Source organism: Eptesicus fuscus, chromosome 8 (assembly GCF_027574615.1).
Source record: "Eptesicus fuscus isolate TK198812 chromosome 8, DD_ASM_mEF_20220401, whole genome shotgun sequence".
In the NCBI taxonomy this organism is placed as follows: Eukaryota; Metazoa; Chordata; class Mammalia; order Chiroptera; family Vespertilionidae; genus Eptesicus; species Eptesicus fuscus.
In genome coordinates, this window is record NC_072480.1 from 38,687,479 (window position 1) to 38,713,489 (window position 26,011).

General features: G+C 35.1%; 1 protein-coding gene across 2 annotated transcripts in view; it reads right to left on the reverse strand.

Moving 5' to 3' along the window:
- KLHL1 (kelch like family member 1) overlaps nt 1–26,011 on the reverse strand; it is a 368,120-nt gene that overhangs the window by 176,808 nt on the left and 165,301 nt on the right. For both annotated transcript variants that reach the window (XM_054719843.1, XM_054719842.1), the window contains one exon: nt 17,850–18,046. In XM_054719843.1, coding sequence (XP_054575818.1) covers nt 17,850–18,046 — 197 coding nt within the window. The remainder of the gene's footprint in view (nt 1–17,849; nt 18,047–26,011) is intronic.

Consider the following 26,011-nt stretch of genomic DNA (forward strand, 5'->3'; position numbering starts at 1 on the left):
ACAGAAATGGCTGCCGGCCTTGGAGGGAGCCCAGGCTTGGCTCCACTCCAGGCTACAAAGTTTCAATTGTAGAATGAAAATAAATTCCAGATACCAGGGCCTCCGCTTGGGTTGCCGGGGGGAGTGGCCAGCCTGCAAACCACCACAGGCCCCTCACTCAGGCCGTCCCATGCCCCAAGGGAACCCCCACCTGATCCGGGACACCCTTCAGGGAAAACTAGCTGGTCCCCACTCCTGCACTAGGCCTCTATCCTATCTAATAAAAGAGTAATATGCAGATTGACCATCACTCCAACACACAATATGTCTGCCCTCATGTGGTCAAAGATCCTGCCCCCATGTGGACACAAGATGGCCACCACGAGATGGCCAGCAGGAGAGGGCAGTTGGGAGGCACCCGGCCTGCAAGGGAGGGCAGTTGGAGGTGATCAACCCTGCAGGAGAGGGCAGTTAGGGGTGCCCAGGCCGGCAGAGAAGGGAAGTTGGGGGAAAACAGGCTGGCAGCAGAGTGGTTAGGGGGTGATCAGGCTGGCAGGCAGAAGCAGTTAGGGGCAATCAGGAAGGCAGGCAGGCAAGCAGTTGGGAGTCAGCAGTCCTGGATTGTGAGATGGATGTCCAACTGCCCGTTTAGGCCCGATCCCAAGGATCCCTTGAGGGGTTCCATATTGGAGAGGGTACAGGCTGGGCTGAGGGACAACATCCCTTGAGGGGTTCCATATTGGAGAGGGTACAGGCTGGGCTGAGGGACAACCCCCCTCCATGCATGAATTTCATGCACCGGACCTCTAGTCACATAATAAAACACTTAAAAATGAATTAGAATGAGAGAGACAGAAATAGAAGATAATGCATTATCTCAGGTGAGAAAGAATGAGAGATTTGCCAGCCTGCTTGGCTCAGTGGTTGAGCTTGGACCTATAAACCCAGGACACCAAGGTTTGATTCCTGGTCATGGCACATTCCTGGGTTTCAGGCTTGATCCCTAGTAGGAGGTGTGCAGGAGGCAGCTGATCAATGATTCTCTCTCATCATTGATGTTTCTAACTCTCTCCCTCTCCATTCCTCTCTGAAATCAATAAAACATATTTTGAAAAAAAGAATGATTAAGGTTCCATAAATGATAAGGGAGAAAGAACAGTAATGAAGGTTGCTCCAAAATGCAGGGTCGGGAGGACTCTAAGGAAGAAAATGTTCATTGGTATTAAGCACTGCAGAAAACTTGGACAGAAAAGTTCAGCGGGATTTTTAAACTCTGGAGTCATGAGTCAACTCTGTCATAGCTGTTCTGTGTCTTAGTGGAAGCTACATCCATATTGGAATGGAGGTTGAATAATTTCTACATTGGAGTTGCTTAGAGGTAGTGATCTTGTTTGGAGGGTAGCAGCTAGGGTTCTTGTCTTTGAAAGGAATTAAAGCAGAATTAGGTAAACAGGGTAAGGGGTGGAAGAAGGAGGAAGCTTGCACGTGACAATTGGAGCTAAAACCACAAAATGTTGTGCGGAAAAACAGGATAACAGAAAATACAAGATAGCAGGAAAACAGGGTGTTTTGAGAAAAGGATGTTTTTCTTGCAAGTGCAAAATAAAATGTTGCAAAAAGGCCAAGAACCAATCAGAGAGCGGAACAGATAGACAAGGAGCGGGCCTTTAGCAATATAAGGGGAGGAGCAGAATGCTTCTGTGGCCACCCATTTGGGTCTGCTCCCAGAGCTGAGAGCCAGTGTTTGCTTGCAATAAACTACCTTGCTTGAACTCCTCTGGTCAGAGGCTTCATTCTTTGATTCCATGGGAAACGACCTTGGGAATAATTCCTGCTCACCGATTCTGGTATCATCCTGATGTTGCAATTATAGATAAACCCATTGTTAAGAGTGTCTATTACAGACCAATCAAAAAATTACATTCTTATGCGTTTATTTATACTTACAAAAAATTTTTAAATGCCAGTTTAGAACAAAAGCATCATTATCACTGTCACCATTACCATCATTATTACTGGTATTAAATATTTGATGTGATTTTAGGAAGTGCTGATGGGAAGGGAGATGATCTTATGGCACAGAAACCATAAAGGAAGAATTAGGATTTAAGGAGGAAAGTTAGAGATAGTACAGTGCAATGGTTAAAATTGGACTTTGAAGCTAGTTTCCCTAATTTGAATTCTGGCTTCACAATTTGAATTCTGAGTGCATTTCAGCAAGTTAATTAAATTTTCTGTGCCTCTATTTCATTGACTGTAAAGATACTACCTATCTCATAGCATTGTTAGGATTAAAATATAGTTAATATATATAAACACTTAGAACATTGCCCAGCTTATAGTAATCTATTTATTAATATTACTAGAGGCCCGGTGCATGGAATTCGTGCAGGGTGGGTGTCCTTCAGCCCAGCCTGCACCCTCTCTAATCTGGGACCCCTGGGGGAATGTCCAACTGCTGGTTTAGGCCCGATCCCTGTGGGATCGGGCCTAAACCGGCAGTCAAACATCCCTCTCACAATCCGTGACTGCTGGTTCCTAACCTCTCACCTGCCCGCCTGCCTGATTGCCCCTAACCACTTCTGTCTGCCAGCCTGATCACCCCTTAACCACTCCCCTGCTATCCCGATTGCCCCCAACTGCCCTCCCCTGACGGCCTGATAACCCCCAACTGCCCTCCCCTGCCAGCCCAATCGCCTCCAACTTCCTTCCCCTGCTGGCCTGATGGCCCCCAACTGCCCTACCCTGCTGGCCTGATTGCCCACAACTGTCCTCCCCTGCCAGCCATTTTGTGGTGGCCATCTTGTGGTGGCCATCTTGTGATGACATGAGGGTGTCCATATTGTGACGATGTGATGGCAGCCAGCTTGTGGTGGCTATCTTGTGACGACGTCAGGCAAGCGTGTCGCAAGAGGGCATGACACCACCTAGGCTTTTATTATGTAGGATTGTGGTCAAACTGTAAAGAAATTAAAATTTATTGTCATTTCTTTTTGCTATCTTGCTAAGAACTATTATGTGGCACTTGTAAATAAGCTACATTATGACTATATTTCATTTTAATGTCATAGCAAAACATTGTCTGTACTGACCATTGAAGAATAATTTACTGAATAATATACCTTTGTTTTATTTACAATTTCTATTGATTTGAGCATAAGCTCTGTAAAATTACTTATCAATTTTTAGAATAATGATAGTTGAAAATGATTTCTACCTTGTGGAAAAGATAAACCTTAATGTTTAAAGTTTTATTGCCTTTTATGACAGAACTAGCTTTTTCTTAACTTTGCAATTTAATTTCAGCATTTGTTTCCTTAGTGACTCTGGTCTCCTTAAACTAGTTTTACCATCCTGCTGATCCTCTCAGTCATGAGATAAATAAATTATTTGGGATGTGCTCAGTATATATTTGTGTGAGTCATAGTTTTTACTTTCTTCCTATTACAATCATGTTCTAACTTTTAAAATGTACACCCAGTTGTTTTTAAGTCATTTTTAACTACTTTCCAATCTCACATTATAGTAGTAAATCAATCTTACCAAATAATAGACAAATATGCAAATTGACCATACCTCTGACACACCCACAAGCCAAGCCCACAAGCCACGCCCACCATCCAATCAGAGCGAGCATGCAAATTAACCCAAACCAAGATGGCTATAGCCACAGAGAGCAAGGTTTCCTAGGTAACAGAGGAAGCCAAGCTTTCCGCCTGCCCTTGCCAGGCCTAAGCCTCCACTCAAGCTACAAAGTTTCAATTATAGAAGGTAAAAAATTCAAACAAATGGCGGCAGAATGGAGCTTGAGAGAGCAGGCCAGGGTTGCCGCCGGCAACAGGGGAAGCAAAGCTTTCCACACACCCTGGCCGGGCCCACCTGCTTAAGGCAACAAAGTTTCAATTATAACCCCAACAGAAATGGCTGCCGGCCTCGGAGGGAGCCCCAGGCTTGGCTCCACTCCAGGCTACAAAGTTTCAATTGTAGAAGGAAAATAAATTCCAGATACCAGGGCCTCTGCTTTGGTTGCCATGGGGCGTGGCCAGCCTGCAAACCACCACAAGCCCCTCGCTCAGGCCACCCCACGCCCCAAGGGAACCCCCACCTGATCCTGGACACCCTTCAGGGCAAACCAACTGGCCCCCACCCCTGTACCAGGCCTCTATCCTATCTAATAAAAGAGTAATCTGCAGATTGATCATCACTGCAACACACAATATAGCTGCCCCCATGTGGTCAAAGATCCTGCCCCCATGTGGACATAAGATGGTCACCACAAGATGGCCAGCAGGAGAGGGCAGTTGGGAGGCACCCAGCCTGCAAGGGAGGGCAGTTGAGAAGGACCAGGCCTGCAAGGGAGGGCAGTTGGAGGTGATCAACCCTGCAGGAGAGGGCAGTTAGGGGTGACCAGGCCGGCAGAGGAGGGAAGTTGGGGGCAAACAGGCTGGCAGCAGAGTGGTTAGGGGGTGATCAGGCTGGCAGGCAGAAGCGAGTTAGGGGCAATCAGGAAGGCAGGCATGCAAGCAGTTGGGAGCCAGCAGTCCTGGATTGTGAGAGGGATGTCCGACTGTCCGTTTAAACGGGCAGTCGGACATCCCTTGAGGGGTCCCATATTGGAGAGGGTACAGGCTGGGCTGAGGGACAACCCCCCTCCGTGCACGAATTTCGTGCACCGGGCCTCTAGTATAAAATAAGCCTCAATAAGAAATCTAATGGTTCTTAAAATTAAGTGATCCTTATTTAGGTACAGACATATTATCGTATTTGAGGAGCTTATTTCTTAATACCCTTGGGACAGTCACCCTGCTTCTAGGCCCCCAGGTAACCATTGCTTGTACATTGGTTTGGCTCAGTGGATAGAGCATCCGCCTGAGGACTGAAGGGTCCCAGGTTCTATTCTGGTCAAGGGCACATGCCTAGGTTACAGGCTGTTCCCCAGTGAAGGGTGTGCAGAGGCAGTCAATCAATGATTCTCTCTCATCATTGATGTTTCTATCTCTCTCTTCCTTTCCTTCCTCTCTGAAATCAACAAAAATATACCAGTATTTTTAAAAAAATGTTCTAGACTCTAAAGACATGGAGGACTCACCGTGTCCTAAAGCTTTGACATCATTCTCCAGCCTCCTCCCTCCCTGTACCTATTGAATCATTCCACGGCTCCCATTTTCTCTGTTTAGATTAAAGGAACTCTGTCACTATGAATTTGTTTAATATTGGTATGCAGCAAGTTTTGTGTTTTGGACTCTGCCCAGAACTTTCTCCCTCTGGGTAGGATATCTCTGAATAATGAGACCCAGATCAAACAATCCTACTAAATTTCTTTGTGTCCTTACTCTTGGATTACCTGTTCTTCATTAGACAGGTGGTCTTGTGTTGTGAGTGCAGGTGGGAAGAAAGAATGAGGAGCAGATAGATAGAGGATTTAAAAAAAAATGTTCATTAATTCCTGACTACTTCCAAACTCCTCAGAAGTGTAATCTCCATCCAAACTTGGTCTTCCTATCATTACTAAGAGGCTGATCAGCCAACAATACTGACACATCTCCCTTCAGCCCTTTCTCATGGTTAATCGTTACAGCAACCTGAAGATTGCACTGTAGAGTGGAAAGAGAGAGAAACATGTTGGTTAGATTGTGTTCATGCAAAGAAAAAAATGACAATTTAGGAAAAAGCTATTTAACAGAAAACAGCATTTCTAATGTGAGAGGAGAGTTAAGATCAAGAAAGCAAATGGAAGAATTAGTCTTAAATAATAGAAAGGATACCTGTTCTTTCAAGATTAAATGTGTACCTAGCTGTATTAATAAAAATACAATAATATCTTCCACTAACCTTGCATGACAGTCCGGACAACCTTCCAGACAAAGCCAGGATTGCCCACCATGGGGCAGCTCCTGCCTTGAGCATCTGCCCCCTGGTGGTCAGTGAGTGCTATAGTGACCGGTCAACCGGTCATTCAGTCGACTGGCAATAATGGTTGCTAAGGCTTATATATATAGACTAGAGGCCCAATGCATGGAATTCGTGCAAGGGACTCGGCCCTCACAGCCCCTCACAGCCTTGGCTGGCCCTCGCAACCCTGGCTTTGTCTGGAAGGTTGTCCAGACAGTCGTCTGGACGGTTGTTCTGCTGTTTGGTCTAATTAGCATATTAGCTCTTTATTATATAGGATTATATTTGCTTTTAAAACCAGATAATGAAATTCTAGATTAATATATAAATTGCTATTCTTTGGTCAGTAAGATAAATCTGTTTTCTACTACTGTTTGATATTGAAGAATACCATTGAATGACGAGATGATGGTTGGCCTGTGTTATTCTTTTTACCCAACCTATTTTTGGAGTTGGAAAGTTTTCATTTAATGATTTATCACAAAAGTGTTTTGTTTTTGTTCTTTGCCCAGAACCTGCAGCTTCATTAATTCCCATCTTTATTGCCCAGGATGCCAGAGTATGTAGTATCTATGAGAATTTATAGATCTTGGTATTGTTTAGTTGATGTTGTTTAGCTTAAGGTATGGTTATTCCCAAGTTTTATTTGTACTAAGCTGAAATATATCACTCATTTTTCTGCCTTTTTGAAATAAGACAATAATTTGCAGAGCATTCTATGACTTGAATAGTAAAAGAAAAAACAAAGGGGTGTAGATTTACAACAATGAAATTTCAAGTGAGTTCATAAAAATGTCCGTTTTTATTCTAAATGTTCTGGTAAAATAATATTCTTTTCTATGTCAAGTGATGTTTCCATCACTGACAACTAACAAAATGTGTTTTACCTGTTGAAGCAGACTATTTAAATGCAAACCACAATGTTGGCCACTTACAAACCAAGCTTTAGAGTCTTTGAGAATAGTTAAGATTTTCAAGATTTAATGACATCCTACCACATAATCTTTCTGAATAATTAAGAAAATAAAGCTTGCTACATTCTTCTTTCGAAGAAGAAGAAAGTACATCATTGCATCCTCAAGTGATATCTGTCAGCACATTCTACAAAGTAAAGTTAACTCATTATTACAATATTCTAATTGTTGTCTATACAGGGTGGAACACAAGTAAGTTTACAATTGTTCATATGAAAAATAATACAATAATTAAAAAATAATAATGTCAGAATACACATTGTACTTTGCATCCTCACAATTATAAACTTACTTGTGTCCCACCCTATATTTCCTTTATTTTTTTTCTAATTCTGTGTCAAGTTTATAAAAATTTAAAATGTAAAGATTAATATGCTAACAATGATCATAATACAAGTGTACATGTATAACTGGAAAATGTGTATTTTTAAAAATGTAAACTAGAGTTATATAGAGTATACTATTTACTAATATAGCCTTCTTCTAATTAATATATGCAGTCAATGCTGATACAGATGTTTATTTATATATGTAAATATATGCATTTATGTCTTAATCAGTGACTAGATATAAAAACCCTATTTTTAATTCATCAATTTTTATCTAGATAAACTGAAATATATTTATTTAAAAAGTATGCATTTTCTTCTACATTTCATATTATCCTCTGTATTTTCATCATTTAGTTATTATCATTTATTCATCCATATACCAGATGTAAAAATAGAAATGCTACTCTGTAAATTGATAATATGCTTATTCTCCTTTCAAATAAAATTAGAGTAAAAACTGAATTCCATCTTTATTTATATATTTGGAAATCCCTCCATGTTCTTTTAACTTTAGATCCAATTAAAATGCAAATTATCTTCAACAAATGTTTAGAATAGTAGAATATCTGGCTTGAAATTATTCAGTCTTGAAAATAAATCTACTAGATTTAGTATCAATAAAATAGCCCATTTTGTTTAAAAAGTCTTTAATCTTCATTATTTTCAAGAAAGCCTTTTTACTAATTGTGAATTATTTAACTCTAACTCAACTAAAATACTTTTTTATGTCTCTCAAACAGTGTCTAATGTAAAAAAATAATTAAAAGTGTTTATTAGAATAAATCTTACCATAAAGTACTGGTATACTATTTGTTGAATTTACTTAGGTCAGGATCTGAATCCCGCTATTTAGAATTTTGCTGATTTCTGATCACTATTATCCATCAATATTTAATTATTTATGATGTGTTGTTTCATGTAATATCCAAATCATATATAAAAATAAGATACATTGATAATAACCATACTGACAGGTTTGAGGTGATATCTCATTGTCATTTTGATTTGCATCTCTTAGGTGATTAGTGACTTTGAGCATGTTTTCATATGTCTCTTGGTTTTCTGTATGTCCACTTTGGAGAAGTGTCTATTTAGGATTTTTGGCCTTTTTAATTGGATTGTTTGTCTTTCTTCTGTTAAGTTGTATGAGTTCCCTATATATTTTGGAGATTAAACCCTTAACAGATATATCATTGGCAAATATGGTCTCCCATGTAGTGGGGTCTCTTGTTATTTTGGTGATTATTTATCTTGCTGTGTAGAAACTTTTTATTTTCATGTAGTCCCATTTGTTTATTTTCTCCTTAATTTCCATTGTCCTAGGAGATGTATCATTAAACATATTGCTATGAGAGATGTCTGAGATTTTGGTGCCTATGGTTTCTTCTAGAACTTTTATGGTTTCAAGCCTTACACTTAAGTATTTTATCCATCTTGAGTATATTCTTGAGTATGGTATAAGTTGGTGGTCCAGTTTCATATTTTGCATATAACTGTCCAATTTTCCCAACACCATTTATTGAAGAGATTATCTCTGCTCTAATGTATGGTCTTTCCTGCTTTGTCAAATATTAATTGAGCATTGGGCTTGGGTCAATTTCTGAGTTCCCTGTTCTGTTCCATTGATCTATATGTCTGTTCTTGTGCCAGTACCAGGCTGTTTTGAGAACAGTGGCTTTGTAATATAACTTGATTTCTGGTATTGTGATTCCTCCAACTTTGTTGTTCTTTCTCAAGATTGCTGCAGCTATTCGGGGTCTTTTTTCGCTTTCATATAAATTTTTGGAGTATTTGTTCTAGGTCTGTGAAATATGCCTTTGGTATTTTAATAGGTATTGCATTGAATCTGTAGATTGTCTTGGGTAGTATGGACATTTTAATGATGTTGATTCTACCAATCTATTAACATGGGAATGCAAACTGGTGCAGCCACTGTGGAAAACAGTATGGAGTTTCCTCGAGAAATTAAAAAATGGAACTCACATTTGACCCAGTCATCCCACTTTTAAAAATATATCCTAAGAAACCTGAACCACTCATCAGAAAGAATATATGTACCTCTATGTTCATAGCAGCACGATTTACAATAGCTAACTCTTGGAAACAGCCTAAGTGCCCATCAGTAGATGAATGGATAAAAAACTCAGTACACTTACACAATGGAATACTACACAGCAATTAAAAAACAAACAAACAAACAAACAAGCAAACAAACAAACAAAAAAACTCTTACCATTTGTAATGGCATGAATGGTCCTGGAGAGTATTATGCTGGATGAATAAACCAGTCAGAGAAAGATAAGTATCACATGACCTCACTCATATATAGAATTTAATGAACCAAATAAACTGATGATCAAGAATAGACTCAGAATCATAGAAGCATGAGCAGACTGTTGAACCTCAGAGGGAAATCAGGGGAGGGTGGTGGGAAGAGATCAACCAATGAACTTGTATGTATATATGGACACAGACAATGGCATTGTGAGGACCTGTGGTGTGGGGGAGGATGGGAGCAGGCTGGAAGAGGTTAATGGGGAAAAAGGAGGACCTATGTAATACTTTCAACAATAAAGATTAAAAGAAAAAAATAGGATACATTTGGTTTGGTATAAATTATTGTGTTAGCATGTGTCATTTATGTTGGCCCACCAGGTTTTATATTTATCCCTTGAAAGAATGGTGACCTTCAATGAAATCTAAATTTAAATAAGAATAATTTTCATTTGAAGTACTAAAAACTATTAAATATAAACATTGAATATGAAATAGATCCACTGAAAACATAAGTATATACAAACATAGTAGATGATATATGTGTTTCATTTGAAATTATTAATATTTATAATGTTTCGCCCTAACTGGTTTTGCTCAGTGAATAGAACTTTGGCCTGTGGACTGAAAGGTCCCAGGTTCAATTCCAGTCAAGGGCATGTACCTTGGTTGCGGGCACATCCCCAGTAGGAGGTGTGCAGGAGGCAGCTGATCGGTGTTTCTCTCTCATTGATGTTTCTAACTCTCTATCCCTCTCCCTTCCACTCTGTAAAAAATCAATAAAATATATTTAAAAAATATATTTATAATGTTTAATTTAAGTTTATAAAATTTATAATAATACATTTCAAATTATTATTATTTTAAATTCTTTATTGTTTAAAGTATTACATATAGTATTACATATGTCTCCTTTTTCCCCCATTGACCTCTCCCAGGCCACCCCCACCCCCAGCACATGCCCTCACCCAATATATGGATGTATTTATTCACTTATTCTTTTTTTTTTTCAAATGTTTAACATGTGTCTGAAAAGATAAAGGTGCTATACTAAGAACTGACAGTGAACATGTCAGATGCAGGGGTAACCTCATAGAATATGTAATCTAGCTCTGAGCATTATGTTAATATATTTACAGTAATTGGGGGTCAGGGGAGTAAATCTGATACACTATTAAAAGTTATTTTCCTTTGAATTTATCTGATTGTACAATAAATTTCTGAAAGTATTCTTTTAAGAAAATGATCTGCTCCATCTCTACTTTGCTCTCTTTACAAAAGGCAGACTGGGTTGCCCTTCAGGCAAAGACTGATTTATCTATCTATCTTCCTCTTTAAAAAATTATTGTAAATATCCTTAAGCACTGTATATCTTTAATAGAGAAATGGCATTAAAAGAAAAATCTAAAATGGAAGCATAGGAAGAAATTAGTCCTATGTGATTTATCACCTCATCAGAAAATATCAATATTTTATAACATTAGTTCATGATGTGCAAATTATAATAAAGTGAGACTTTCGTATGAATAAAAAAATCAGAATTTTTTCTCATTTGAACAAAAGTAAATTATTAATTGTATTTGCTGAACTGGGCTTTGCAAACTGAAAAGGGCAAAAAGTTTCTGGCTTTTCTTTGTTCTGACATCACATTGGAAGCCCTTTTTGAACTATTCTAATCGTGTAGGAATATTGCTTAGCACAGAAAGGCACTCTATTGATTAGATTATTTGAATTATTAAACACTAACAGACAACTTACAAGTTACAATGCAAGTTCTTTAGATGTATGTTTATGGAATAGTTTTTAACATTTGCGTTGCTTCATGAACCTTTATTATATTACTGCCATAGCATCAACTCAAGACACACAGACCCCCTAGGAAAATTTAAATCTGCTGGACAACAACAATAACAAACCCAGTATATTTTAATAATAAACTTTATGTGTGTTGTGATTTTATACAACTTTGTGTTTTAGAAATTGATCAGTAAAAGAAATAAAATTAAAATATGCAAATGAAAGAATCCTTAAAATGAATGGAATGCTTTTCAAATAGACCAATATTATTATCACCTTCATTGTCAACAAAAAAGCAGGACATATTTCTTAAAATAGAATGGACTTAGTTTGGGTCATAAAAAACATTTTAGGATTTTAGGTAACATATTTGAAGAGCATCTGAATAGATATGTCTAAAATGAACCCTCAAAAAGCTTATAATTTTCATTGGATAATCTGTGAATATGCATAATTAGCCTTTGAAACTGTTATAAATGCATATTTAATTGTAGTTATGTTATAGAACCCTACTAAAAGCTCTCTATAGTCAAACTACAATTGCTATGAGTGGATAATTATTTGTTATAACATTACTACTTATTATACATTTCTATCAATTTTTCCAGTGTAATCTGCATATATTGTTTGTGTGTGACACTAAGCATAATGCAAAGTAAGTTTTTAAAGCTCCTTTACTTAAATAAACTTTCAGTCTTAGGGAGTACACTGGAATTTTACCAATGACTAAGTTAGAACACAAATAAAAACTGCTTGTACAAAGTTGTGAGTCTAATTTATGGACAAAGCAAGGAAAGAAAAATAAAAACAGGAATAAGAGAATGGTCCTCTCTAGCTAGGCTTCCACATGCTTCTTCCTGTTTGTGAACATTAAGCATGAATGGCAGTTGTCCTCCAAGCTACTCTTTGTACCCATCCTGACAACTTCATTTCTTATAAATTTATTAAAAAATTCTGAAAGTCAAATTTTGCTAATTTTTAACTTAGTACTTATATATTAACTGAAAGTTATTACTCAGAGCATATATATATATATATATATATATGTATTTATATATATACACATATATATGTATATATGACAACAAAAGGAGTAACCCAATATATATATGTATTTATATATATACATGTATTTATATATATATATATGTATTTATATATATACACATATATATGTATATATGACAACGAAAGGAGTAACCCAAAGTAATGTATGTAAAAAAGAAAAAGACAACATTCAAAACACATTTTAATACTAATGCATTATACCATAGTCATGAAGAAAAAAAAGAAAAATATGGATGATGTAAACATTATTTTAATGACTTAGAAAAGCAAATAAATTTATTGTCCCAAAGCAAACTCTAATTTATGGTCAATATGAAGGGTTATTGTTAAAGATAAAAAGCATGCTGCTAGCTAGAAACCATGAGGAATGTCAGGTATTTCGAAATCATGACCAAAAAACACATCAATCAAGCTTGTTCTTTTTCTGTGGCATTGCTCTAATGGCTGTGAAGGACACACGGATGATGCATGTGTAGGATTTTTTTAGTGTAACAGACTCTGAAAAGGCAGCTACTCTTACAATCTCTCAGGAAGCTTTTATGCTCCAGTTCTGTGACTTCAACCTTTTAAGGCTACTGATAGAACATGGTGGCATCTAATTAGTCCTGTTGACACTGCTTCTGCCTCCAGCGTAAACATTACGAAATGTTTTATGCCATGCTGGTAGCACTAGTCAGAAAGTGAGAGTAAAAAAACAGAGAAATTAAAAAGAACAACAACAACTAAGGAACAAAATATGGAGTTCTTTGGTATCATCTATGTTTTTGGTTTACGATATCAATTTCTCTAAAAATATTCGGATAACAGAAATCTGACTTGATATTATGGGTATATTTATTAGTGTATTAGATAGAGCATGGAATTTGAAGTAAAATCCACATTCTACCATGCTCTGTCTGTTGTTCTTTTTTTTAAAATATATTTTATTGATTTTTTACAGAGAGGAAGAGAGAGGGATAGAGAGTTAGAAACATCGATGAGAGAGAAACATCGATCAGCTGCCTCTTGCACACCTCCCACCTGGGGATGTGCCTGCAACCAAGGTACATGCCCTTGACCGGAATCGAACCTGGGACCCCTGAGTCTGCAGGCCGATGCTCTATCCACTGAGCCAAACCAGTTTCGGCTGTCTGTTGTTCTTGAGTAAATTATTTAACACCCCTAAATCTTATTTAATTATTTTAAATAATGGATATACACAAAACTTGTAAGAGTTTTGACATGATTAAATTAAATAAATATGTTTACTATGGAGAACCATACCTGATACATACTATACACTTGTGCATGGCCAGTACCAGTAGAGGTAACCGTTATCATCAAACACAATGAAGAAGCTAGAGTTACCCCAGTCTCCCTGTAGAAGTTTAAAACAATGCTACCAAGGAGCTACCAGATTAATGGGGGAAGTCGACAACAACAACAACAACTATTATATATATATATATGCATAATTAAGACATGATGTAATTAGCACTGTGAAGTGTATAAAGCAGTATAAGGAAATAGAGAGTTTTGAAGGCAGTGTCACTTTATATACAACTAGAGGCCCGGAGCATGAAATTCGTACACTGGGTGGGGTCCCCTCAGCCCAGTCTTCTGGCCTGGTCGTAGGCAGCCATCTTGTGAGGGTTAATTTGCATATTACTTCTTTATTATATAGGATATTCAGAGAGATTTCTGTGGAAGTGACATTTGAGCAGAAATATGAATGATACAGAGGAAAAGGATATAAATATTTGGTAGAAGTGTGTTTCTGGCAAAGAGAAGAAAAAAGCACAATGGTCATCGGGTGATAGTATGCTTGATGTAGTAAAAAACAGTAAGAAGGTTAGTGTGGCTGGAACTGTGTGAACAGGAAAATAATGGTAGGAAATACGATTGGAATGAAAGAGGAAAACCATGTGTAATCTTGTTGACTGAATTCGGAAGTGTGAAGAATCACAATCCTGAAAAAGTAGTCAAAGAACTGTGCGATTTAATTAATACATTACAAGGTATTAAATGCATTGTTGGGCCAAAACCAATTTCATTGAAAAGCTCTTTGTCACAGAAGAGTTTGCAGTATAATTATGAAGACCAGTCACAAAGACATAAAATAGATAACTAATTGTTTAAGGGAGCTTAGGATGACATAACATAATCCTAAGAAGAGGAATAATATGATAAAAAAAGAATGCCATGAAAAGATACAAGGTATTTTTTAGGCATGGATAAATTTAATTTGGAAACTGAAGGGTCACTTAGAATTAGATACCAGAGATTCCAGACAAAAGAAATATCACAAGTGAAGTACAAGCGAAAGGGATCCACAGCACATATGTAAGAAGGGTAAAACCAATTCCTTTTTTTTAAGAAATATGTCCATGCAGCAGTTTAGAAGCTAGGTGCAGAGCCCCATGCATATCAAAATATGGAGTTTGAACTACTGTTTTGGGGTATGTGTTGGAGACAACGTTAGCTTAAGAAGACAAGCTACTCCACGTTCTATGTAAGGAAAACTGTAGAAAGAGATTTGGAGACCTACCCAGCTTTTGTATAGCCCTGTGGAAGTCAAGGTTAAGGACATTTCTATTAATAATCTCAACCTTCAGTTTAATGGGAATTCTTCTCAAAAACACTCCATAGAGGCACTGTATTCCATAAGAATCTATGGAAGGCTCCCATCAACTTTTTCATTCTACAGTAGTGAAGGAAGTCACTTTCAAGGACTCCATTAAAATTTATTTCAACTTTTCATCTGCCCACATATGTACCTGCAACTATGTGTGGAGAATAATGGTGTCCTATTTAACTTTCCATTTCTTGTGTGAATGCCTCTTATTGGCAAATTCTAACCCAGAACCATAAGGAGAGAGGATTTCTGGGAAATGCAGTCAAAGGAGTCTCCTCTAAAGGCAGAGCTGACCTTGGAGGGAAGTGGCACTAGGTGATCAGTGTAAACAGACAACCCAGAAGAGAAAGAAAGATCAGAAAACTAAACTAGACTCTGAAATTTTCATCCTCCATGCAAAGCAGATAAACTCTAATATTATTCTTTCATATATTCATTTTGAACAAATTACGCTATTAATAAAAAAATAAAATAATACTTAAATGCTAGTGTTTTAGATACAAGTTTGTTCTGTCAAATACATGAAGACAGTTATTTTCATTCCCTAATAGTATTCATCCACAGGCACCCATAGTTTTTCCAACTTTTCTTCATAAGAAATGATAAAATATTTACTATTCTTGACATTCTCATCTGTTTCTGCTTATCATTCTCCAATGTTTTTAAAAATGTAATGTACAGAATTAAACACAGGTCTCATAATGAAATCTGACTACTAGAGAACAAGGGTGGCTATTTCCTTCAATTATTTTGTTGCTATCTTTATATTTATGCAGCCAAACTTTAAATGCTTTAAAATTAGTTTCACACTTTTGACTAATATTGAGCTCACAATAAAAATTTTCCAGTATTTTTGCACATGAACCACTGCCAAGCTGGGTCACCTTCCCTAAATAGATTTTGGAATCATCCACAAAAAATCAATAGCTGAAGCCAAATAAATGAGTGAAATTTCTAAAGAAAAGTTAGCAAATAATATAAATAGGAAACACATACCAGTATAGACAGCAAGTTAATATCTAGACTTTAAAGACCAAGTTCATATCTAAAAAATCTTAGCAAGAAAATTAAAAAAATTAAACAAATAAATCTTATTTTTTTGAAATAAACAAATAAATAATTATAGCAAATAAAAAAGTTAATTCAGTCCTGGAGGTAATAGGAAAATTGGGATGATTTGCTACAACATAGTTAACAAGAAAAAAAAAATCATAGCATAATAGGTTTCCTCACAAAGCACAGACTGAATAGATTGGATGAGGACATATGCATGGGTAAATAAGGATCAGAAGCAAACATGTGGTGAGAAGTTATAATATGATATACAAGCATTCATGTCAGAATTTTATGGAACTGAGAGAAAACTGTCTAGAAAGACAACTGTTCAATACATTTTCTTCACTAAAATAGCAACCTATGCACATCTAGAGAATACTAGAGCTTTTGCCTCTAAAATAATTTGAAATCATTTAAATTTCAATAGACATGAAATTTAAATGAAATGAAAAATCATTTAAATTTCGACATGTTAGCTAGAGCTATTTTAGTTTCTGTTTTAAATACATTTTACTGTAAGGCATACATTTTTAAGTGCCTTAAAAAGATTGCTACTATTGTATGACAAATTGCAGAACAGTCTAAGCAGCTGCAAGAAAAACATTTTTATTACTAAATTAATTTCAAACTGGACCAGAAGGGACCATTATCCCTCTGGATATGGAGCCATATTGTTCTTTGGCTTAGCTAAACCAGGAGATCATAATTATAATAAAATGTGCATAATTAAATGACTACAGTTGGACTTTGATATTTCAGTTGATGAAATATTTGTTTACATTGATTTCATATGGTTCATGTAATTTCAATAGTAGTACAGTATCCAGTCATGAAAAATTTTGAAAGAAGAATTTGATGATAGAATTATAAAGCATGTATCTTTCCTTGTATTTCTACATTTTCACGTAATTTACTAATCTGCTTAAAGAATTAAAGAAGGAAATTAACATAATATTGAAATTCTATCTAAGAAAAATAATTGGAAGACTTTTAAATGACTAAATGTTATTAGTGGTTTGAAAAAGTGTTTAATGTCAAAATAAGAGCTTTTTAATAAATAGCAATAATAAAGCTTAATGAGTTTTATCTTATATGAATTATTCTCCTGACTTGGAAAGGGAAAGTTCTATACTTTAAAATTGGTTGTTCCAGTAATAATAATCAAATCATTAATAAAGTTAATATTAACAATAGCAAAAATGGCTAGCATTTTTTATAGGGCTTGCTATATGCCAGAGACTGTATTAGGTGTTTTTAAAATGATTATTTCTAGGGTATGAAAAATGATGAGGATAAAACTGTTGTAATTGCTTATTCTCTTCTAGAATAAAGATAATGTAAAAAAAAAATCACACCTTAAAGTGTACAACTCAAATGATTTTTAGGATCTCTATAAATACCCATCTCCAAATACATCACAGTGGAGGTAGAAATTGAACATAAATTTTTGCTTGATACATCTCAGTCCATAGTGGAGAGGTTGTAAGAGAAATGCAAAAGAAAAATTTTAATGGCATAAACTACTAGCCCTTCAATAAACAATTAAATAAATGGAAAAAAAGGGTAGGTGTGAAAGCGGGTGTATAAAGATAGATATTCCAGGAACAGTTAAAAAAATTCATTTAAACAACTTATAAAATCTAAAATAGACAATATTTATATCTGTATTGCCTATAAAATATTAATAAAGCCATTATAAAGTTCATTATGCAATGTTTTGCATTGTATTCCATAATAAAAAAGGTGCCAATCGTTCAAAATTTATGTTAAAATTTAAAAAGTAGTTCAATGCAATGACAGTAATTATTTTAGCCTTTGATACTACAGCTATGTCTCTATCATTAAAATATTAAATTTTCTTACCATTGTGTAGCTGTGAGCCACCTTCATTAACTCAATGCACCCTTGAGCATCTGCAAATGCTCGGATTCCTAAGCAGTTGGATGGATGCAAAAGCTTCATGAGGAAATGGCAGCACACTTCTACCACCTGGGGCAGCTGAAGAAGGCAGGCTGCAGCGAGGAGGTTTTCAATGGTGTCTTCCTTTAATTCCAAGCAACCTGCACGTTAAGGGCAGAGGGTTATGAAACTCTGCTTACAACATAACATAACATGTACGATAGTGTTTCTCAAAACTTTAGGCCAATCTGCTAGATATAATTTGAACCTAGATTTATAGTCAAGATAAACATAAGTCCATAAAGTCCAGCATCTTGCTTTTTTAATTAAAGTTAACTTACAATATTATATGCATAATGAAGTGATCACCACAATAAGTATAGTAACCATCTGTCACCATACAAAGTTACGATGGTATTCCTTATGTTGTACATTAAATCCCAGTGATTTATTTTATAACTTAGAGTTTGTACTTTTTATTCCCCTTCACATTTTTCACCCATCCCACTCCCCTTCCACTCTGCAACCATCAGTTTGACCTTTATATCTATGAATTTGTTTTTATGTTTTATCTTTTTTGTTCATTTGTTTTATTTTTTGATTCCATATATAAGTGAAATAATACTGTGCTTGTCCTTCTCTGTCTTATTTCACTTAGCATAATACCCTCTAGGTCCATCTATGTTGTCCCAGATTTCAAGATTTCAGTTTTTATGGCTGAGTAATATTTCATGTCATATATGAACCACATCGTCTTTATTCATTAACCTGCCGATGAAAATCTAGGTTGCTTCAATATCTTGGTGATGGTAAATAAGGCTGCAGTGAACATAAGGGTGCATATATCTTTACAAATTAGTGTTTTTATTTTCTTCAAGTAAATATCCAGAAGTGAAATTGTTGAGTTTTATGATATTTCTAGTTTTAACTTTTTGAGAAATTCCCATATTTTTTCCATCGTGACTGGAAAATTTACAATCCCACCAACATGCACAAAATTTCCTTTTTCTCAACATCCTTGAAAACATTTGTTATTTGTTGTCATTTTGCTAATAGTCAATCTGATAGGTATGGTGATATTGCACTGAGGTGTTAGTTTGCATGTCTGTGATAATTAGTGATGCTGAACCTCGTTTCATGTGGCTGTAGGTCATCTGAATGTCTTCTTTGGAAAAGTATCTGTTCAGTTCCTCTGCCCATTCTTCATGTAATGTTCAAAATCATCTAGTACATACAAATGAAGTTTCAACTAAATTATATGTATCCACTTCAGCAGAAATTATGTTTCTTCCTTTAAACAGATGCTCAAATGTTAATAAAAATAACTACAGTTTACTAATACCTATGAATAATATCTGAGGGCTTTAATTCAAACTTTATTCACAAGATCAATAAGAGAGGATATTATAATTTGAGAAAATGTGTTACATATTAACTTCTTTCTTAGAATTTATAATATACAGAACATATTACAGTCATGGCAACTTCACATATGCTATTATCATGGCCATAATATTGTTAAAATAATTTTATATGTGTAAAACTAATATTAAAATCGCATGTGGGTGTGTGTATGTAGTGTGTGTGTGTGTGTGTGTGTGTGTGTGTGTGCATGTTTGTATTTTTATCTTCCCAGTTCAACAATTGAAAAGTGATTCAGAGATATTATATCAGTGTGATAAGCTATAGGATACTTAAAATATTTGTTTGTAGAGATAACAACTTTTTAGTCCAGATTTAAATTTTGGGTCTATTCCTGTATTTCATAACAATTTTGATAACACCCTCTGTCTCATCTTTCAGCATCTATCCATTCTTTCCTATTAAAAAAAAGAAAAAAGAAAAACTTTTGACTTCTCACAGTTTAACTATAGACTAATTTTTAAAAGTTACTTATTGGTAATTTTTGATGTAAATTTTAAAGAAATAAGCAATGTTTATTTCAAAGAATTTAAAATGTTCTATTTTTTTCAACCAGGAATATATCCAATGAAATGATCCACTTGTAAAAGCCAGAAGGCACAAATGGAATATTAGCCAGTGTTGAGCTTGAATGAACACAATTTGAACTACCTCATGCATGATGTATTTCTTTATAGTTATAACCTGGCCATTTTTCTTATGGACTTAGATGGTAAAAGGCAAAAATCTGCCAATTTTTTTACTTAAAAGAGAACCAAAAAAGTACATGACTACTGTTAATGAAAAAATAAAGTAATTTTATACTTTCATTCAAAGTTAACTTTCAAGGCATAAAGTTTTCAAATGGTTTTAGCTGTACTGAGAAGGGAAATCTAAATATTTTCAAGTTAGGTACCATAGAAAATTGGCTAAAAATAGCTTATACTTGGGTAAAAATATGGGTACCTAAGGATCCTATGAATACAATATCATAAAACTCTGAGAACTTTTCTCAAATAATAAGGAAATATTTATCTCTCTTGACAAATCCAGAGGAAGGCTGTCTCAAGAAATGATTAATTGAAAAGCTCATCACATCAGGAAATAGACATCTCAAGTGACTTGCTGTTTCCCTCATAGTTGTCATAGTGTCAAGTTTCAGATTCAGTCAGCAAGACACTCATCACAAGAGAAACTATTCCTTCATATATGTACACTAGAGGCCCATTGCACGAAGATTCATGCAAGAATAGGCCTTCCTTCCCCTGGCTTCGCTCCTGGCTGCCCGGGAGCCTGCAAGTCCTTGCTCCCAGCCAGAGCACCGCTCCTGTAGCTCCCTCCGCCCCCCGCCCTCCCTGTCACTGCAGGCATCCTGCCCTGCCCACTGATCCATGCCTGTGTATGCAAATTAACCCACCATCTTTGTTGGGTTAATTTGCACACTCACTCCTGATTGGCTGATGGGTGTCATGGAGGTATGGTCAATTTGCATCCTTTTCTTTTATTATTGTAGATCTTTTGCATCATTAAATAAAGTTTTACTAAAAATTTCCCCAAATTATTTTTTTGTATGGTTCCTTGGGAAAAATTTAATCATGCTGAACTCAATAATTAGCAATGGGCTAAAACCTCACTGATTGATTTTGAGACTATTTAAATTAGAATTATAAAATTAAAGTAAGCCTCCCTTAAATCAATTGGAGGAATAAAAAGGAAATTATTTTTGAATAGTTATCATAAATGTGTGCTACTTTTATCTATAGTCTCACTTTATGTAAATACTAGAGCAGTTGAGCTTTTAAAACATGTAGCAGTACACTTAAACTCTGATTTTCTATATAAGAATATAGTTAAACTTACACTGCATTGGAATGAACACATGTAAAATAGAATGGGGAGGAAAAACTAACATTGTAGAAGATTACAAATCTATGCTGTTTTATTTTTTAATAGACAAGTGGTATCATATTAACAATCCGATATATTACCATATTTCATTTATAAATTCAGTTACATTGAAAAAAGAATGCATTTTATTAGATAGGTACAAAAACTGCCAATGAAATCCATAAAGTAAATATTATATTTCTTCTATCATCTATCTATCTTTCTTTAATGGAAATATAAATAAATAATATAATTGACACACTAGAAATTAAAACTAAATTAATATGTTAGTAATTCATAGGGGAAATAAATGTTTTTTCTTAGAATAAGAAAAATAAGTTTTACATTTATAGAAAACTTGCAATATTGTATAGAAATTTCTCATACAGTACAGTTGTTTTCCCCAGTTATTAACATTTTACATTAAAATGGTACACATGTTAAAATAATTAACCAATATTGTTAAACTTTTTTAAAAAATATATTTTATTGATTTTTACAGAGAGGAAGGGAGAGGGATAGAGAGTTAGAAACATCGATGAGAGAGAAACTTCGATAAGCTGCCTCTTGCACACCTCCTACTGGCGTTGTGCCCGCAACCAAGGTACATGCCCTTGACCAGAATCGAACCTGGAACACTTGAGTCCACAAACAGACGCTCTATCCACTGAGCCAAACCGGTCAGGGCTGTTAAACTTTTATTAACTAAAATTCATACTTTTACTCACATTTTCTTTGAGTTTTTTTTGTTTGTTTGTTTGTTTTACCTAACATACTTTTTCTGTTTCAGGATCCCAGAGAGGATACCGCATTTCATTTAGTCACTATGTCTCTTTGGGCTCCTCCTGGTTTTCACAGTTTCTCAGATTTTCTTGGCATTTTTAAATATCTATATCTATATCTATATCTATATCTATATCTATATCTATATCTATATCTATATCTATCTATATAAATATGTTTATATATATTTATATATATATATATATTTATATATATATATAAATATATATATATATATATATATATATATATATATGAGAAGGGAGAGGGAGTGAGAGAGGGAAATGTCAGTGAAGATAGAGAGTCATTGATTGGCTGTCTTCTGCACTCTTTCTACAGGGGATGGAGCCTGCTACCCTGGTTTTTGCCCTGATTGGGAATCCATTCGTGACCTCCTGGTTCATAGGTTGATATAACCACTGAGACACATTGGCCAGGCATATTTTCCTTGTTTTTGATGACTGACAGTTTTAAAGAGTATTGGCTAAGTATTTGTAAAATGTCCCTCAATTGGGATTTGTCTAAATATGGATACACTAAGATTATGATCTTTGGGCTCATTACATTTTATCTAGTGTACATACATTCAACGTGACATCGCTGTTGTTGTTAATTTTGCTTACTTGGTAGAAGTAGTATTTATCAGGTTTCTTCACTTTAAAATTACTATCTATATCTATATCTATATCTAGTATATGTATATCTATATCTAGTATATCTATATCTATATCTATATCTATAGCTATATCTATATCTATCTATATCTCTATCTATATATCTCTATATATTTTATTGATTCCAGAGAGAGAGAAAGGGAGAGAGAGATAGAAACATCAATGATGAGAGAGAATCACTGATTGACTGCCTCATTCATGTCCCCTATTGGGGATCGAGCCTGCAACCCAGGCATGTGCCCTTGACTGGAATGGAATCTGGGACCCTTCAGTCCTCAGGCCAATGCTCTGTCCATTGAGCCAAAGCAGGTAGGGCTAACATTACTTTTTTACTTCCCTTGTCCAAGCTGTGTTTCTGGAAGTCCTGATGCACAGCTACACTTAAGGAGTGGAAAGTTATGCTCTGTTTCCTTGAGGGCAGATTAATTGCATTAGTGATTTGGAATTCTACATGGCAGATTTGTATATTCTTTGTCATTTATTTACTTGCTCAATAATTATTTATATTAGCAAATTCATAGGATTTTTTAAGTGTTTCAAAAAAGGCAACAGAGTTAAGGTAATTTCATTTACATCATTTTATTATTTTTAGAAGGGTTACCTGTCTTTTTGGTAGTTACCAAAAGAAATTGATTTACATTGCAATTTAGACTTTTGCTACCATCAAATTACTCCTTATTCTAATATATGCCATATTACTGGGACCCTGCATATTCTCTCTCTCTCTCTTCTCACTCTCTCACTCTCTCTCTCTCTTTTTCTCCTGAAAGAAAATTCTGGTTGTCCTCTAAAAATTATAACACAACTGGTTTAGCAAACAAAATGTCAAGCTATACCTGGGGAATTTGATAGTCTTAGAATTTATTAATCATTAAACAATGTCATACATGCCTTGCAAATACAAGAAAAGCACAGTTTATGTTTTTTGAGTGCTAAGTATATTTCAGACTTTAAGGGCTCACTGTTAGAAATGTCAGAAAAATATCTACAGGAGGACAAGTAAAAAATGAAGTGCAACATCAAGGGCCATTATTTTATTTCCATTTTCACCTGCCCACCCTTTCTTTAGTAGACCCACTGGATGTCAGGTCAGAACCAAAAATGTCAGTAGTTCTCATTTTCAGTACTTAAATTGTTTTAAATCTACTATTTTTAATAAAGCTACTAGTGGCCTGTTGCAGGAAGATTCCTGCAAGAATAGGGCTTCCTGGAGCCGTCTCTGCCACATCGCTTGCTTCCCTCCCTTCTCCACCGCCCCGCTTGCTTCTCTGCAGCTTTGCACCCTTCTGCAGCATTTGGCTTCCTTCTACTCTGTCTTCAGTCTTCGCTTTGCACCTGGATATGCAAATTAACTGCCATATTGGTTGGGTTAATTTGCATACCCACTCCTGATTGGCTGGTGGCGTGGCTTGTGGGTGTAGCAGAGGTACAGTCAATTTGCACGTTTCTCTTTTATTAGATAGGATCATTTGGAAAGAACAAGGAAGTGTTTGCTGAGTAAAAACCTTGACTTATTCTGAACATTCCCTTGACACACATTTATGCACAGGAGCTTAAATTTCTTGACTGTAATTATAGTGTATATTCCATATTTTCAGTATATTATAATTTATAACTCTGTTCCTAACCAAGTGTATAAATTTAATCACTCCCAGTACTTGCTATGGAGATTAAAACAGCCTGTCACTCAATACTTTAGGATACTTTTTCTGTGAGGAAAATAAAATAAAATAAATAAATAAATACAATCTACTCATACTTTTATACAAGTTTTCCAAGCTTCCACTGTAAGAAACATGATTTGGCAAACTATATATCATAAATACCACATATATATTCATTTTCCCATTACAGAATTAAGTATTTTATAATAGGTACCTTTACATAGTACAATTACTCTTAGCATTGATAATACCATTTCCTTTTAATTAAATGCACCCTGAGCCCAATTGAGTTTGATTCATAGATTTATTATTCTGTTCTTTAATGAAATTATTAGTAATCTGTGTGTCTGGACAATATCATTTGAATTGAAATCAGACAAAAAATACTTCTGAAATGTGTTATGATATCCACTTTTGACATATTAGGGAAGATGTGTGAAGTACATCATATGGTGTCTTACAAATATTCAAATATTTAGAAACATTTTCTCAGACATTGGAAAACATTGTTTCTCAGATTTTAGTATAAAAAACCTGTGTTTTTGTTAAGAAAAGTATTTATTTTTATTTTATCAAAGTGATCATGCTTCTTCCTTTGCTCTGATGACTGAGAAGCTAAAACAAATTGGTATGTCATTTCTATGAATACAAACAGAATCTTTAGACATCTACTTATGGTGCAAATCATATCATGGATATGTGGACGTGAATTGGAATGCCCTTTTTATGTCTTTTTTATTTGGATTTCAAAGCCTCATACAACTTGCGTAATCAGAAACAAAATTATGAACAAAGTTATAATCTTATGACTTTTGTAAATGACTTTACATATTTTATCCCTTTGTGTTTTACTTCAATCAGGAAAATAGAGAAATTGAAGGGGATAAGTCTCAGGGAATATAACTTCTCACTGGACAGATTTTATTGCAACAGTATGGAGAAGCGTGTTCTCATAGACCTGGTTTGAATTGACGTTATCTACAAAGTTGCTTCATCTTGGGGTGCTTAAGTATTTTATACATTACCTTGGGTTGTTTTAATGTGGAAAAAAGGTCAGCAATTTTGATATTTTATTCTGCTCAGGTTGGGAGTTCTACCATCATACCTGTGCACATGGCTGTCCTACCTACTTCCTCTGTACTCCAGGACTTCGAATTTGCCAGATTGTTTGGTTTTAGGGTTTGTTTGTTTGTTTGTTTGTTTTGGAGGGAGGTAACAGGTATTTTTTGGGGAGCACTATTTTGGCTCTCAAATCTACTTGATAGGTTATCTTTTCACTTTTTTGCTACCATTATTAGTCATTTTCAAAGATGATCATTTTCATTGACTACAAGCATTCAAATTTTTTTCTTGAAATCTGCACATCTAACAATTCATATTCTTAATATTTCTTAGCCCCAATGAACCAGAAGTGAAATAATTACAAAGTGCTATTGAGAAATTATACATTTGATTCTCCTATATGTATGAAATCCTTTTCCAAAACACTACCCTAGCACATCCAGTTATATATTATTAACACCTTATTTTCCCTCATTTATATATTTTATTCTAAAGCCATTTTGTAAAATGCACAATTAAATTGAATAAATATTTTAAAAAATGAGGTTTGTACTTGAGGCCCTAAAATAGTTTTCCTTAATTTGATTAATGAAATAATTGTTTGTCAAAAAAAATTATCCTATTATGTAATTTTTGGATTAGTTAAATTTATGCA